The sequence below is a fragment of the Macaca mulatta genome, chromosome 7 (assembly GCF_049350105.2).
Source record: "Macaca mulatta isolate MMU2019108-1 chromosome 7, T2T-MMU8v2.0, whole genome shotgun sequence".
In the NCBI taxonomy this organism is placed as follows: domain Eukaryota; kingdom Metazoa; phylum Chordata; class Mammalia; order Primates; family Cercopithecidae; genus Macaca; species Macaca mulatta.
Genome location: NC_133412.1, coordinates 19,112,084 through 19,129,574, shown reverse-complemented (window position 1 = coordinate 19,129,574; position 17,491 = coordinate 19,112,084). Strand labels below are relative to the sequence as shown.

At 39.1% G+C, this 17,491-nt stretch overlaps 1 protein-coding gene and 1 pseudogene across 21 annotated transcripts in view; both read right to left on the bottom strand.

The window, feature by feature from the left end:
- MGA (MAX dimerization protein MGA) overlaps positions 1-17,491 on the bottom strand; it is a 168,581-nt gene that overhangs the window by 29,319 nt on the left and 121,771 nt on the right. For 7 of the 20 annotated variants that reach the window (XM_077939142.1, XM_077939141.1, XM_077939137.1 and 4 more), the window contains 5 exons: positions 13,706-13,932; positions 11,771-11,956; positions 5,755-5,827; positions 3,654-4,171; positions 115-265 (listed from right to left, as the gene is read on the bottom strand). In XM_077939142.1, the coding sequence (XP_077795268.1) occupies positions 115-265; positions 3,654-4,171; positions 5,755-5,827; positions 11,771-11,956; positions 13,706-13,932 (1,155 nt within the window). Of the gene's footprint in view, positions 1-114; positions 413-3,653; positions 4,172-5,754; positions 5,828-11,770; positions 11,957-13,705; positions 13,933-17,491 lie in introns of all 20 variants that reach the window. The other 13 variants (XM_028850767.2, XM_077939135.1, XM_077939136.1 and 10 more) reach the window with 4 other exon arrangements.
- LOC114679384 (small ribosomal subunit protein uS8 pseudogene) lies at positions 10,797-11,258 on the bottom strand (annotated as a pseudogene). The gene has a single exon (XR_003731213.2). The product of XR_003731213.2 is annotated as a small ribosomal subunit protein uS8 pseudogene (transcript).

Here is a 17,491-nt window from a genome sequence, read left to right as displayed (position 1 = left end):
AAGAATAATGCCAAATTACATATTTCTCTAACTTTTACAACCTCCATACCTGTTACCTGCTGTCCCACCACAAAGTCATAGGTCTTTCCAAACTATACATACACCCTAACTTACCAATTGGCCGTTTTGCTGGGACAAACGCCTTCAGATTCTTCCCAGGGCGATTTGTTGCAGTGCCAGAGGAGGATGCCATTTTGGAATTGGATGTTGAAGGCAACAGGGTACGTGGTTTCCTGGATGCAGCCACCTTGGCATTGGATGCTACCTTGGAGATGACAGTACTGAGGGTTGAGAGGTCCAGGACTGAGGGTCGCAACCTGCCTGTGATATAAGCAGCTAGCCTATTGGCTGGATGCAATGCCCCCATCTGTCCCAATAGCAACTTAGCCTGCGGGTAACTCTTACCATTAACCTGAAACAAGTGGCAAAGAGAAATTCTGTAAAGATAAAATTCTCTTGCTAACTCCTCTCCCTTGACAGGGGCTTCATTTTTACAAGTTTTTATAAGTCTATTTTTCAGATTTAAAAGGGAAAAAGAAGTAGACTTTTTCCATTGAGAATAATCTGAGTAATCAGGAGGTAGAAAAATGCTGTCATCTGATATTCTGAACTAATCTCATCGCCTTCATGTTGTAGTTTGAAAACAGAGAATCAGAAACTCATCATTTCTGCATCCTAGGTATGTGAAAGTTATCATCAAATCTAAACAACTAGAATTATCCAATTGTTTTCCTCATAAATAAGCCATTCTGGTTAAGCTATTAACCTCATCAGCAAAAATGAGTAACTGTGTCCCACAGAATCTCTCTGATAAGACCAGAGAGGCATAATGAAGCTCTCACACAAGGGTCCTTTCAAGCATCCTTCATATTTGAAAAATATAAGTGAAACCTACTTTAAGTTATAAGACAAATCATTGTTGCAATAATCTAAGCCACAATTACCTCACAGTTGTTAATTTTCAAAAAGCTTAGTTTTGAAAATACTATTTTCATCTGTTGGATAAAACATGGGTTCAAAATGAATGTTGGTAGAAACTCATTCTAATTCTAGATATAATTAACTAAACGGTCAGAAGAAAGTGAACTAACAAATGAAGTAAAGATTCCCTCTGCTGCCTGAGTTGATTGGACTGCCCATCACGGGTACCAGCACAGTTGTTTTTTGTGGGGGTTGATTTCTTCTTCTTTTTTTTTTTTTTTTTAAAGAAAGAAAACAAAAACTTCCCAAGTCTCTACCCATGTTCTCTAGGTCATATTGCCAGGCAACTCTAGAGAAGATAACCTTTTCTACATCGCCTTTTCACCATTTAAAAGCTGGGGGTCGGGGGAGATGGAGTGAGGTAGAATCTACTCTCTAATAGGGAATTGGTAAGGAGACTAGCTACAGCAAGCAACTCCATCTTCAGAGACACAAAACAAAATTACTCTTTGCTACTTTGGTAAAATTATGATTATTCCCACAGAGATCAAGAATATCTCTGCCTTGAGTTTGGTACAAAGAATGTGATCATTCCCCCTGAAAGTAAACTTTACTGTAACTTTTTAGGCTATATGGAAACAGGTCAGATACCCTCCCGGCTCCCTTGGGACTGTGTTGAAGCCTACTCTGTAGCTTCCCCAAAGTTTATCTTACAGTTGCCTGACTGCCTATATAGACGCATTCTATGGTGGCTTTGTGAGTCCTGGGTAGAAGAGAACAAAAAATTTCCATGCTTGTATTTTAGGGAGGCTGGTCTCACTAGAAATTATATCAGCCAAACCTTTGTTTTCAAAGTGTCAATCAATAAATAAGGTAGAGAAAATACTGTTCTCCTCATCAAGAGTGTAAGAAATATCAACAGAAGTATTTACATAGCATGCACAATAGTAAACTGCAATAAAAAGTTTTTAAATTAAGTAGATCAATCTTAGATCAATCTTACAATTTTTTCTTTTTTGAGATGGAGTCTTGCTCTGTTGCCCAAGCTGGAGTGCAGAGGCACAATCTCAGTTCACGGCAACCTCCGCTACCCAGGTTCAAGCGATTCTCCTGCCTCAGCCTGTTGAGTAGCTGGGATTACAGGCGTGCACCACCATGCCTGGCTGATTTTTCTATTTTTAGTAGAGATGGGGTTTCACCATGTTGGTCAGGCTGGTCTTGAACTCCTGACCTCACGATCCACCTGCACTCACCTCCCAAAGTGCTGGGATTACAGGCGTGAGCCAGCATGCCCAGCCTAGATCAATCATATTATTAATGGAGAAGTCCTTAGTGACTTAAAAGCAGCCAATCTAATGAAAGTCAAGTCGCAATAATATCAGGCACTTCCACACATTTGCTACTTTAATATGTTTTTTTTGTTTTTTCTTTTTTTTTTTTTTTGGAGACAGTCTCCCTCTGTTGCCCAGGCTGGAGTACAGTGGCACAATCTCAGCTCACTGCAATCTCCACCTCCCAGGTTCAAATGATTCTCCTGCCTCAGCCTCCCGAGAAGCTGGGATTACAGGCCCGCGCCACCATGCTGAGCTTTTTTATTTTTAGTAGAAATGGGGTTTCGCCATGTCAGCCAGGCTAGTCTCAAACTTCTGACCTCAGGTGATCCACCACCTCGGCCTCCCAAAGTGCTGGGATTACACGTGTGAGCAACCGTGCTCAGCTAGAAAAACCTTGACTGTGACATTAATTCAGAACATCTCATTTCAAATTTTCTATATGCCAGTATAATTTTACTAATATAACCTGCGTGAATTACTAAATATCAAGGATAGAGATATTTGTCCTACAACGATTACACTGACAAAACCCCTATGAATCAAATAAAGAAAATATATAATTAAGTAAATATGGCTCAATTTTTACTCTTGTATTTAAATAACACCTTACTAAATTAAAATTTTCAGCTGGGCATGGTGGCTCACACCTGTAATCCTAGCACTTTGGGAGGTCAAGGTGGGTGGATCACCAGAGCTCAGAAGTTCGAGATCAGCTTGCACAACATGGCGAAACTGTCTCTACTTAAAAAAAAACCAAGAAACAAAAAAAAAAAAAACACGCACACACACACAAAATTAGCCAGGTGTGGTGTCACATGCCTGTAATCCCAGCTACTTGGGAGGCTGAGGCACAAAGAATCGCTTGAACCCAGGAGGCAGAGGTTGCGGTGCTGTGAGCCAAGATTGCGCTAAATAAATAATAAATAAAATTTTAAAAATGAAAAATTTCCCCAAGTTTCTAAACATACATTGCCTATCTTTAAGTCAATTTCATCTTCCACTTACACCTAACCATTCTAACCATGGTTTTGTTTTGAAACCTATCTACTAATAATAAATTCCAAGAGCTAGACTGAATCCCTGATTATCCTTGCTTTATTGTCAAAGTATCATTAGAGCCCGCAGGCAATAAAGTTTATGAAGAGTAACTTTCTGGGAAGATTAGAAAGAAAATTATAAACTAATACAAGGTTCTACATTTCTGTTCATAAATGTGACAAAAATTCACTCTAGGTATGCATCTAAACTAGGCCTATTACAAAAAGAGATAATAATTTTGTCACCCAGTTCCCAGGAAATGTAAAGATAAAGGATATCAGGACCATAAAGGGCTCTGAAAAATCATGATGCTACCTAGGTATAAAAAGGTGCTATACCCAGATTAAAGATAATTCTCACCTGGATAAGCCCAGATGTACTTGAACTGGGTTTACGTTTATAGGCCACAAGCTTCCCTGCAGGAGAAAGCCCTGCATAAAAAGGCAGACCTTTGCCTCCATGTAATCTCTCCCTCACTGAATCCAGGGCATCTGTCTGCACAGGAGAGATATCCTCCATTTTCCCAGGGGACAATGGACCATCAGGAGTCTCTGATCCAGATTTCTCAGCCATATCATCTTGGTCTTGACATGATGGCATAGAGATTTTCACACGAGAAGAATAAACAGGAGGGTTCTTCTCACCCCGGCTCTTTCGCTGAGAAGCCAACTCAATGATGAAGCTGCCCACCTTAAGTGATTGTGGCATGTTGCTATTGATGTGCTGGGATAAGATGCTCAAAATCTTGTTCCGATCCTCCTCCCAGTTGCAGTCTGAGATGATCTCAATCAGTTTGGTGGGACCACCAGGTGACCTCTGATGCATATAAGAAGTAGAAGAGGATTCCCCTTCATTGCAGGGAGACTTCCAGCTCTTTTCTGATGAAAAATAATAATAATAAATAAAAAGTTGAAAGATTTCTGCATCCCAGCATTTTGTATGGAACTCTGAAAAAACTGCCACATTCTCATGTTCTTTCACAGTAGTAATTTAACATGTATTAACTTTCACAATTTGGGAGTTTTCCAGGAAGAAAAAGTTCCAGAGAATAAGACTACAATAGTCCTCATTATCCTGGTGACTGGGCTCTAACAGGGAGCTCCCTTAACACTGCTCTAAATGCCACAATTATTACAGTAGAGTTAGCTTGCAAAGAAACCATGACCTATAACCAAGGTTAAGCTTCACTGGTATAGGTTACTATTTTGCTATCCATATAGGCAAAGTGAAGCTACTTACAAGATGCTTTGAAACATGTAAAGATTAGAGTCAATCCTAAAGAACAGCCAGAAAAATAGTATTCTGATTTTTTTTTTTTTTTTGGGAGACGAAGTCTAGCTCTGTCATCAGGCTGGAGTACAGTGGCGTGATCTCGGCTCACTGCAACCTCTGCCTCCCAGGTTCAAGTGATTCTCCTGCCTCAGTCTCCCAAGTAGCTGGGACTACAGGAGTGCGCCACCACGCCCAGCTAGTTTTTGTATTTTTAGTAGATAGGGGGTTTCACCATGTTGGCCAGGATGGTCTTGGATCTCTTGACCTCGTGATCTGCCTGCCTCAGCCTCCCAAAGTGCTGGGATGACAGTGTGAGCCACTGCACCCAGCTGTAGTATTCTGATTTTAAGTGCACTCTACCTCTAATTTCTACTGCAAATACTTCTGAATTAATTCTGTGCTTCTAGATACGATTGCTCCATTTCTACATTGTATGCAGACCACTCAACTCCCCAAAGATTCTATCCATGGCAACATGTTGACTAGATACGTATTTCACTAGACTCCTGGATTTCCTTAGTACAGCTTTCCAGTGAGTGTACTGGTATGTTAAGGGCCCCCACAATCCTCTAAGGGTGCTCACACTTTCAGGCAGGTTCCCTCCACCCTAGCAGCCTCCTCCACTTACCTCAATGTGCTATAGAAACATTATAATTATTTGTATGTACCATGACATTTTTTAAGAAGTTAGGAAGCCCTGCTGCTTAAGTGTCAGAAGTCTCAGGAAGCATAACCAAAAACAAATTGTTAACTCCCTGACCACTACCTCTCATCAAAGTAATTCTGATAGTAGCCTCGACTAGTAAATCACAGTAATATTCCCTTCCTTTCTCCTTCTAGATTTCCCCAGAGGTGGCAGTGATGGAGGACCAATAGCTAATGATGCCAATATTGCTGAGGTTTGGAAAGAAGTTAAAAAAAAAAATTCACTGACCTCATCCTAAATGTCTCTTGCAACAACATGCTATATCAACATGAACGAATTTTCCTTTATTTTTGAGAGCAGGCGTGTCAACAGACCAAATAATGGGAAAAAAACCTTTTACTTATTGTCCTTGTTTTTGGCATAAGTTTCAAACAGGGTAAGCAGACATATTCTGAATTGATGGTTTGGGTTTTCTCCCATTATTAATATAATCTAGATCTGAATAATTTCTACCAAATGTTAAGATCTAGTGTTCATTCTGACCTTGTAATTTATCAGAATCATCCTCCAAGTCACAGGTGAGTTGTTTTAAGGGCTGCTGTTCACAGTCAGGTTCCTGAAGGAGACAGTAACACAGAAATACTTTAACTTAACATATATTCAATACCCACAGAAACTTGGACAAAAGCATTAAATCTCTCATGGAAGTTTAAATCATTAGAATGATTAAAATGTCAACAGCTTCAATCCACATCCACAGCTACACTACTATCATATAAAACCCTGGGCAAAAACACGTAGCTTTGTTCCCTAATGTCCCTGATAGTAACTGAGTCATCAAGAAAATAATTCACATTGTACTTTATAGTAAAGAGGGAAACATATTTATTTGCTGTTAAACAAAACAAACTGCAGCTATTCAGAAAATTCACCAATTGAGGCCAGTCTCGGTGGCTCATGCCTGTAATCCCAGCATTCTGAGAGGCCAAGGTGGGCAGATCACTTGAGCCTAGGAGTTCAAAACCAGCCTGGCCAACATGGCAAAACCCCATCTATACAAAAAATACAAAAGCTTAGCCACAAATGGTGGCACACACCTATAGTCCCAGTTAGTTGGGAGGCTGAGACAGAAGGATCGCTTGAGCCAGGGAGGTGAAGGTTGCAGTGAGCCGAGACTGCGCCACTGCACTTCAGCCTGGGTGACACAGTGAGGCCCTATCTCAAAAAAAAAAAAAAAAGTGAGAAAGAAAGAAAATTTGCCAATGTGGAAAGATGCACACCCTAATAATTACAGATAAACAAATAAAACCAGAATTTTTAAAAATTACTCCAGGATCAGAAAGAATACTACTTTTTAATTTACCAAATCCTCTATTAACAGGCATTCTGCCTCCAATTTTTCATTAGTGAGGACAATAGTGCACTGAACAGTCATATATATGTGTATGTTTGAGTAAACACACATACACGCACATATCTTTGTGCCCTCATGCTATGTACACTTAAAATTTAGGGTCAAAAAGATATGTACATTTAAATTTTTTTGTTTTTGTCATTATTAACAAATTGCTGTTTAAAAGAAAACTGCTGATTTATACCTTTAGTGGTTTTCTGGGTAGTCACCACTGATGTTGAGGTGGCAGTACAAGTGAAGGTGGAGCCCTAGCCATCAGCTGAACCATGGAAAGGGAGAGGTATAGCCTAACTACAAGGGTAACTGGAATTAGAACTTATTCTTTAAATTATCTGTGAATGTGTGCCTCAAGTTTCTCATACCAGCTTCCTCCATGGGTTGGAAAGATTGCCACCTAGACTCTTTTATCATTCCACTTTCACTAATCAGGAGAGACTGCCCTCTTTCCTTAGTTCCAATTTTTTTAAGTGAAAGCAAATTAAGAAAGTAGAGGAATAGGCTGGACGTGGTGGCTCACGCCTGTAATCCTAGCACTTTGGGAGGCCAAGGTAGGCGGATCACCCGAGGTCAGGAGTTCAAGACCAGCTTGGTCAACATGATAAAATCCTGTCTCTACTAAAATATAAAAATTAGCCGGGCATGGTGGCGTCCGCCTGTAATGCTAGCTACTCGGGAGGCTGAGACGGGAGAATCGCTTGAACCCCAGAGACAGTGGTTGCACTCTAGCCTGGGCAGCTGAGCGAGACTCCATCTTTAAAAAAAAAAAAAAAGGAGAGGAATAAAAAAATGGTTACTCCATAGACAGAGCAGCCCTTAGTTCCAATTTTTAAAATCCTAGGAAAGGAGTCTGAATGGTTCATCTTGGATCAGACACCATCCTTTGACCCAGAACACTGTTGCCAAGGAGGCAAGAGCTGTAGGATAATGGCAGTTTCCATTTAATCTATGTAGTTAACGTATTAATAGCAGATTTTGTTCTGGGCAGATAATAATGAAAGCTAGTGTTTACAGGGTATTTAAAATGTACCAGGCACATGCTGACCTAAGCATTTTACATATATGTAGAATGTCTCCCTAGACAGGCCACAGAGGATAAACAGCAAATTTAAATGAAGGACTAAAATACCTCCCACCTCACAATGAGTAAGTATTCACTTGGTTATCTAAAAATTTATCAGCTCTTGCATTAGCAGAGGATATAACCATCTAGATAGCATTATGTGGCTCAAGTAAACGACAAACTGAGTCTTTCAGGTGCCACAGGGTATAATAAGGATAACAGGCCAGGCACAGTGGTTCACGCCTGTAATCCCAGCACTTTGGGAGGCCAAGGTGGGCGGATCACGAGGTCAGGAGATAGAGACCATCCTGGCTAACACGGTGAAACCCTGTCTCTACTAAAAATACAAAAAATTAGCCGGGCGTGGGGGCGGGCGCCTGTAGTCCCAGCTACTCAGGAGGCTGAGGCAGGAGAATGGTGTGAACCGGGAGGCGGAGCTTGCAGTGAGCTGAGGCTGGGCTACAGCACTCCAGCCTGGGGGACACAGCAAGACTCTGCCTCAAAAACAGGATAACAAAATGGATTTTGGGGGCTTTTTCTTTAAAAAAAAACAACAAAAAAAAGACACCTTTGGTGTCAAGTATACTTAGTCTTAAATCCTGGCTCCACTGCTTGCTAGCAATATAACTTAGGCCTTTATTGCCTCATGTGTGCAATGGGGATAATACCACCAACCTCATATGGTTAAATAAGGTAGTACATGTAACTGCACAGCACACTGGCACACTACCTGACACATGGTGAACAGTAGCAGGATCAAATGGGAGAATGTATAATTGCCCAGTTGCAGTTACACAAAAAACTCTCATTGGTGTTATTACTTCTCAAATGTCCTGCTTCCCCACATGTTAAAGAGATGCCTAATTCCATTTCTTAAAATTGAAAAAATGATCTTATTAACCAAGTTTCAGTTAGTACTGGGATCAAATGTCATAGTGTATAATTAGGATTATTTGCTATGAATAACTTTACTTTGAAAAACTAACTTCTTGTGTCTTTATTCATAAAAGTTTGTCCTTCTTAAAAATTAATTCATGGGTATTTTAAACTGGAGACTAGGGAGTCCCTAAAAGTCCCTAAAAGCCAGATCTACCTCCTGAAAGCTGGGAAAACAGAAGTATTTTTATCCAAAATGATGTAACAAAGTAAAACTAGTATATTAACTACTTTAAAAACATGATGCTTTTTCTGTCTTTCCTTCTACCTCACTGAGTTTAAAGAGTTTTTATTAAAATGTTTAAAATAATTGAGAGAAATTATTTTAAAATATACTAAAAAGGTAATTAAAAATTTCTCTGCATACATACATAGATGTTTATTCTACTAGCTTAACTACATAATTTTTTAATATAGGTAACAAAGTTTTTATTTATCATGAGATCTGAAATTAGAACTTATAATTAAAGTGGTCATTAATAATGTGTTAATTTTAAATACTGTTTATAGGTTCTAAATTACATATAATTTATATTTTTAAATTACTGTCATCCTTATTTTGTTTTAAAATACAGGAGTTTTTAAGAAGAACTGGCATTAATGTTGCCCTTAAGAATGTCTTTCATCCTTAATTTTCCACGGAATGAAAAATGCAGGAGAGAAAATTGGCTGGATGTCCTTTGTATTTTGCTCTCCACTTAACGATAACATTATTCTCTTTATCTCTGCAAAATAATCACAAATACATGACTTATAACATAGTTTCTTCTTTTTACAGCCTCAGCGTTTACTTGCCTGGTAACAGCATTGGAATATTATTTAATGCTCAAATTGCTGCAACTATTGGCTTCTTAGGACACTAAACGAGGAGGGATTTACTTTGAATATTATCATTTGCAGCAAAGACTTACTACACAAGATTATGCAAAGTATATAATGGACTAAAAGAGGAAGTGTTTCTGAATGGGAAGACACATTTTGTCTTTATTGTGTGCATGTATGTCTTTATTATATCCAAAAAAGCTGTCATTCAAACCTGATTGATTTATTTGAGATAGAAGGGCATGTTTTCCTTTCCTCTTGATAATTCATAGAAATTGAACCAATTTTCTTGTGTTTGCTTGAACGACTGCATAAATCATACAGGATTTTGTTGGTACAGGCTGCATATTTGAAAACTATTCCCTATTATTGAGTTAACTTTCTTGATAACCAGTGCATAATTACATTTTTCTTTTTTTTCTTTTGAGATGAAGTTTTGCTCTTGTTGCCCAGGCTGGAGCGCAATGTGGCCTTAGCTCAGTGCAACCTCGGTCTCCTGTGTTCAAGTGATTCTACTGCCTCAGCCTCCCAAATAGCTGGGATTACAGGCGTCCACCACCATTCCCAGCTAATTTTTTGCATTTTTTCTAGGGATGGGGTTTCACCATGTTGGCCAGGCTAGTCTCGATCAGTCCACCTCGGCCTCCCAAAGTGCTGGGGGCAAATGTGGCCGGGTGCAGTGGCTCACGCCTGTAATCCCAGCACTTTGGGAGGCTGAGACGGGTGGATCATCTGAGGTCAGGAGTTCAAGACCAGCCTGGACAACATAGTGGAACCGTCTTTACTAAAAATACAAAAAAATAGCTGGATGTGGTGGCAGGCACCTGTATTTCCAGCTACCCGGGAGGCTGAGGGAGGAGAATCGCTTGTACCTGGGAGGCAGAGGTTGCACTGAGCCGAGACCGTACCATTGCACACCAGCCTGGGCAACAAGAGCAAAACTCCATCTCAGGCCAGGCACGGTGGCTCATGCCTGTAATCCCCGCACTTTGGGAGGCCAAGGCGGGCGGATCATGAGTTCAGGAGATCGAGACCAGCCTGGCTAACATGGTGAAACCCCGTCTCTACTAAAAAATAAAAAAAATTAGCCGGGTATGGTGGCGGGCGCCTGTAGTCCCAGCTACTTGGGAGGCTGACGCAGGAGAATGGCATGAACCCGGGAGGCGGAGCTTGCAGTGAGCTGAGATCACGCCACTGCACTCCAGCCTGGGCGACAGAGTGAGACTCCGTCTTAAAAAAAAAAAAAAAAATTAACTCCATCTCAAAATAAATAAATAAATAAAAGATTATTATAACAAAAACAAAAAAGAAAAGAAAAAGAATTTTTTTATATATATATATATATTTTTTTCCCCATGAGACATTTTATTTGTAAATGTATGTATTACATTCCTAGAAAAAGAATCCCAGGATTTTCCCTCCTGTGTGTTTTCATCTTGCTTCTTCATGGTCCATGATGCCAGCTGAGGTTGTCAGTACAATGAAACCAAACTGGCGGGATGGAAGCAGGTTATTCTGCCATTTTTCTAGATCTTTGAGTTGCACATCAAATCTGGGGCTGATCACTCCACACCTGTTTAGCCTGCCTGTAAGGTTCACAACAATTTTCCCAGCTCTGTGATCATCAATGATTTCAAATTCGCCAATGTAACCATGCTTCATCATCACAGTGAGAAACCGGACGATGACTTTGGAGCACGGCCTAATAAGCACCTGGCGTTTGCCTCTCTTTTCGGCATTGTTGATGCTCTTGAAAGCATCAGCCAGGACATTCATGCGCACCATTTTATTGGCGCGGAAAGATGGCGGAAAGGGCAATATATATATATTTTTAAACAGAGTCTCACTCTGTCACCCAAGCTGGAGTAAAGTGGCATGATAGCAGCTCACTGCAACCTCCAACCTCCGCCTCCCAAGTTCAAGCAATTCTCGTTCTTCAGCGCCCCAAGTAGCTGGGTTTACAGGCATGCGACACCAGGCCCAGCTAATTTTTTTTTGTATTTTTAGTAAAGACAGCGTTTCACCATATTGGTCAGGCTAGTCTTGAAATCCTGGGCTCAACTGATCCTCCTGCCTCAGCGTCCCAAAGTGCTGGGATTAGAGGCATGACCCACGGCGCCCAACCAAGAAAGAATAATACTTGTAATAACCCTAATGGACATATCATACAATAGGTACACAGAGAAATAAACTGATAAACATGTCACATATAACTTCTCTACCCTGTAGGATAATTAGTAGATTAATTATTCTGATAGTAATGCAAATCTTAACACCAAAATCAGGGAATTAGAAATTGAAAAGAAATTATGCAACAATAAACTCACCTTTGCATTACTATGGTTCTCAGGGCTAGAATGACATAAACTCTGCTGCTGAAATGATGGAGATGGGGAGGAGGAAGAAGACGGTTGTCTCTGGTCCTCTTTTTTTCGCTCATATACTCGAACTCGAGCACAAGTCATCATACTTTCAAAGTACAAGTAGACGGGATCTTTGTCCTCTTCCCGAATCTGTAAATTTCATACAACAAAACATTCCATACAATGGGAAAAACTCCCCAAGACCCCAAAACAAAACGAATGTTTTTTTTCTATTACAATAGTTGAAACTTTTTAATGCCAACTTTAAAATCAAATAGCACAAGTACAGTTCATAAGCCCTAATCTTAGGATAGTCAGAAAGGATCCAATTCTCTATCAGGAAATTTCAGATCATACCAGAACAGTGCATTTCAAATTACCTATGATGAAGGATACATTCCTAATTACCAGTCCATCATAGACTGACACTTTAGTAAATACAATAAATTACTAGAAAAACTAAAAACATATAAAATGCAAGGTTTTTAAAATATTAGATTCAGTCTAATCAACTTGCTGTAGAAATTTCTAAATATTTACTCTTCTTTTCTATACAGTTGACCCCTGAACAACACAGGTTTGAACTATGTGGGTCCACTCACATATGGATTTTCTTACACCTCTGTCACCAAGACAGTAAAATCAACCCTTCCTCTTCCTCCTCAGACTACTCCATGTGAAGACAGTGAGTATGAAGACCTTTATGATGATCCACTAATGAACAATAACAACACTTTCTTTCCCTTATTATTTTCTTAGTAACATTTTCTTTTCCACAGCTCACTTTATTGTAAGAATATAGTATATACTATATATAACATACAAATATGTGTTGACTGTTTACGTTATTGGTAAGGCTTCCAGTCAACAGTACACTATTGTTCAGTTTTAGGGGAGCTGAAAGTTACATGCAGAATTTTGACTGCGTGGAGATCAGCGGCCCTAACTCTTGTCTTTTTCAGGTTTTGTTGTTGTTTTTGAGATGGAGTCTTGCTCTGTCATCCAGGCTGGAATGCAGTGGTGCAATCTCAGCTCACCACAACCTCCGCCTCCCAGGTTCAAGCGATTCTCCTGCCTCAGCCTCCCGAGTAGCTGGGATTATAGGCATGAGCCACCACACAGGGCTAATTTTTCGTATTTTTAGTAGAGACGGGGTTTCACCATGTTGGCCAGGCTGGTCTCAAAACTCCCGACCTCAGGTGATCTACGCGCCTCAGCCTCCCAAAGTGCTGGGATTACAAGTGTGAGCCACCGCGCCCAGCCTACCCTTGCCTATTCCATCACAGGCCAGAAACAAACAGTGTTATAATAGCTCTGCTACAGAGAACATATTCAGTAGCATCGTAGTATAGGATTTTTCTTCAATCTAATGGACTAGTAGGATATATGGATTTGATAATAAGACTTGCTTAAGCCATTAACACAATGAATAACTTCCTACTTTTACCTACCAGTCTTCACAGTCATATTATATCAACTGTTACTTTAAATCTTAAACTTTACTGATATTATTGTGCATTTTTAAATTTGCTTTTAAAAGCTTTTTCCTCATGTTTTTCTACTAATAATATATACTGCTTATCTTGACTATTAATATTCTACAATACAGGAGCAGTATCTTTTAAAACTTTTTCCAAGTCATGTAAAAAAGCCCATCTTTCTATGATCTTCTTGAAGAGAAGATGGCTGTTTTTTAAAATTACTACTACTCATTTCTACTTTTAAGACATTTTTAAAATGCCAGCACTAAACTGATTAAACCAGAAAGGAAGATGTCTTATAAACGTATTACTGAAAGCAAAATGATTCACAAAATATCAACCAAAAATTTAGTTGAAACACATCATCTTTACATGTGACTTTGGTAACTCATAATAAAAAATTAAATTCCAAACTTACCACGGGATTGGGTCTGGGAATGTATGACCGCGCAGATTTAATGCCAGTGAGCAGTTTGCCCTTCACAGTAGGAGATAAAACTTCTGGCTGAGGCAATAACAATGGTTTCATAGGCTCAATGACAGAAGGTGTGGGGATATAAACTGGTTCTGGATCTACTTCACCTTCTACTTTTACCCATAATGGGTAATGTCGAACAGGCTGTTCAGGCTCTGTTTCACATATAGCTTAACAAAAAAGAAGGGTAAGATTTTAGGTGCTTTTCGCAACAAACGATCAATACTGAGGCACTGACAAAACAAAATATGCTTCTTCACAAAAGGCAGTAACTTATTAAAACAATCAAGTAGATACCCCCCCCCTCAAAAAAGGGCATTTAGTTGCATTCATATACTTTTAATTTATTCATCTATAAATATTTGTTGAACACCAGCCATCAACCAGATACTGTTTTAGGCACTAGAATGAACACAGCTATGAATAAAACAAAGTTCTTGCCCTCAGAGTTTAAAATCAAGTAGGAGAAGACAAACCCATAAATATATAGTATCAAGTAATGGTAAGCCATGTAGAAAAACAGAGCAAGGTAATTAAGGAATGAAGAATTAAAAGGGGGATGCTATTATATTTAGCAGAGTCAGAGAAGATCTTACTGAAAAAAAAAATTTTTTTTTTTTTGAGACAGTCTTGTTCTGTCACCCAGGGTGGAGTGCAGTGGTGCGATCTTGGCTCACAGCAACCTCTGCCTCCCAGGTTCAGGAGATTCTCATGCCTCAGCCACCTGAGTAGCTGGGATTACAGGCATACACCACCACACCTGGCTAATTTTTATATTTTAGTAGAGATGGGGTTTTGTCGTGTTGGCCAGGCTGGTCTCAAACTCCTGGCCTTAAGTGATCTGCCCATCTTGGCCTCCCAAAGTGCCAGATTACAGTTGTGAGCCACCAATATTCATTTATGCATTCAAATATTTGAATTTCTACTACGTATCAGACTTTGCAGATACAACAATGAATAAAACTGACAAAAATCCTTGCCCTCAGGTAGCTTTTGGGGTAAGTAAGATGAGACAGGCAATGTGACAAATAAGGAAAATGTGTTGGAATATGGTTAGGTACTTAAGAGAAAAAAAAGGAAAGGAAATAGGTAGCATGTATAGTAAGTATGTACAAGTATGTCTTTTGAGGTTTGCCCTCCCAGTGAAAGTGGTATTAAGAGGTTCTACCACACATTTAGTAAAAACTTTCTTATTCAGTGTAGTTAATTATTTTATACACATATTAATTATAAGACAAAAACAAAAGCACCTTTAGGGCAAGCAAGACGTCTTGGACTTCTATCAATAATCTTTTAAGGATTTTCTAAGCCTTCATAAACTAAGCATTATACTAAGCAAAGGTCCCTTTTCATCTTTTCCTTTTGAAATAATAGCTACAAAATACACAGTACAGTACTTCAAAAAAAAAAACCTCTTAAGATGCCAAGAATGATTATTCATATTTCTCTTAATCTCTCACAGGCAAAGACAATTTTAAAATTTCAACTGTGGATATGTAGGAAATGGTTAATCTGTCACCAGAATGGGAAAAAACGAGAAATGGAGCTTCTAATAAACAGGGGAGTTCATAAAAGGAGCTAGCTGAGACGGGTAGAGTTCAGTTCTGTTTACAAGATGTCTTAAATTGGAAGGACAACAACATACTAAAAATAGGGTAGGGAGCCAGGTGCAGTAGCTCACACCTATAATCCCAATACAGAAGCCAAGGTCGGAGGATCTCTTGAGGTCAGGAGTCCAAAACCAGACTGGGCAACATAGCAAGACCCTGTCTCTACAGAATATAAAAAGCTTTAGCTGGGCATGGTGGCATGCACCTGTAGTCCTAGCTACTCCAGAGGCTAAGATGGAAGGATCGCTTGAGCCAGATCAATGATATAGTACAGTTAGCTATGATCAAGACACAGCACTCCAGCCTGGGTGACAGAGCAAGACCCTCTCTCTCAAAAATATATGTAAATAAATAAAATAGTATGGGAATTAAAAATCAGGACTATCATTGGCAGAGACTAGTAGAATTGAAGCCATGAAAACAGACTCCTCACAAAGGCAAGAAGAAGTTACTGATCCCTCACACTCACTGGCCCACTGTTCACCTGATTCCTTTTTACAGCCTGGGATTCAAGATACAGCACCTCTTCATTCCCCCTTATAATGACACTAGAGATTCCCCTACTCTTTCCCTGAAACTCAGGAAAAAAACAGAACAACACTCAGCAGGAAAAGGCGGAATTAAGGGAAGAACCTCAGTAGCACATATTCATTGACAGGAGCCAAGAATGGAAAACAGTTTTAACAAAGAAATGGTCTCCTCATTTCTATTGAAATGCCTCTTAATATATATTACCTTCCCCAAGTCCCCTAGCTTTATCACTCTGTCTTCTGGCTTCTCAGTAAGCCTTTTGTTGATGACACTTAAAACATTACAGGAATTTAGTTACTTGTGGGACTTAAAATTACAATAAATATGTATCTTTTCACCACACACTCATTTTATCAAATTGACAATAACCTCTTAGAGAGATGGATTTGTTTTAATTGCCTTATTCCATGTCCTCACTCTTAGCAGTGTCCATAGTAGTTGCACCATAAATGAATAGCATTACACTTAGAAGACCTACAAGAACTGCCATGCTAATACAGCACACTAACACACCATGCTCCTCTTCCTCTGATTTCTGTAGGCATTTTGAGTATCTTTATAATGAAATATAACATTTATTTAAAAAGTACATAAACAATATACAGCTCAATACATATTAAGAACTATACATCTACATAAACACAATACAAGAAATAGAACAGTGCTATCAATTCCAGAACCCTTTCTCAATCAGTCCCTCCCCTTCCTATAAAAAAAGGATTCACTTAATGATAGCTAGTTATTTTTTTAAATAAAAAATGTTGAACTGTTATCAATTTAAATATATTAATTCATTAATATAAATTATCTCATTTAATGTTATATGTAAAATTACACAAATATTCATATCTAAATCAAATTTCTATCTCTAATCCCTAATATGTATTTTATACATATGGACATATTTACTAATTACAACATATAATGTCACCAGAATTTAGAACATTAATTTTTTTTTTTTTTGAGACAGGGTCTCACTCTGTCATCCAGACTGCAGTGCAGTGGCATGATTTCAGTTCACTGCAACCTCTGCCTCCCAGGCTCAAGTGATCCTCCCACCTCAGCCGGGAGCAGCTCGGACTACAGGTGCATGCCACCATACCAGGCTAATTTTTTGTATTCTTGGTAGATACCGGGTTTCGCCATGTTGCCCAGGCTGGTCATGAACTCCTGAGCTCAGATGATTCACCAGTCTCGGCCTCCCGAAGTGCTGGGATTGCAGGCATGAGCCACCATGCATGGCCAGGTACATTCTTTATCAAAGTTGTTTGAATTATTCTAAGTCCTTTGTTTTTCATAAAAATTTTAGAAACTTGCCAATTTCTATCCCCCAGAAGCCTATTAAGATTTCGATTGGAATAGCATCAGCAGATCTACAGGCCAATTTGTGAAAAGTATCTTACCAAGAGTGTCTTCTGATAAATGCAAACAATATATTTTTCCATTTATTTAGGCCTCTTAAAATCACTCTCAGCAATGTCTTATAGTTTTTAGTATATAGGTTTTAGGCATCTTTTATCAAAGTTATCCTTAAGTGTCTCTTCTCTTTGGATGCTATTTTAAATGGTTTTTTTTAATCTCAATTTAT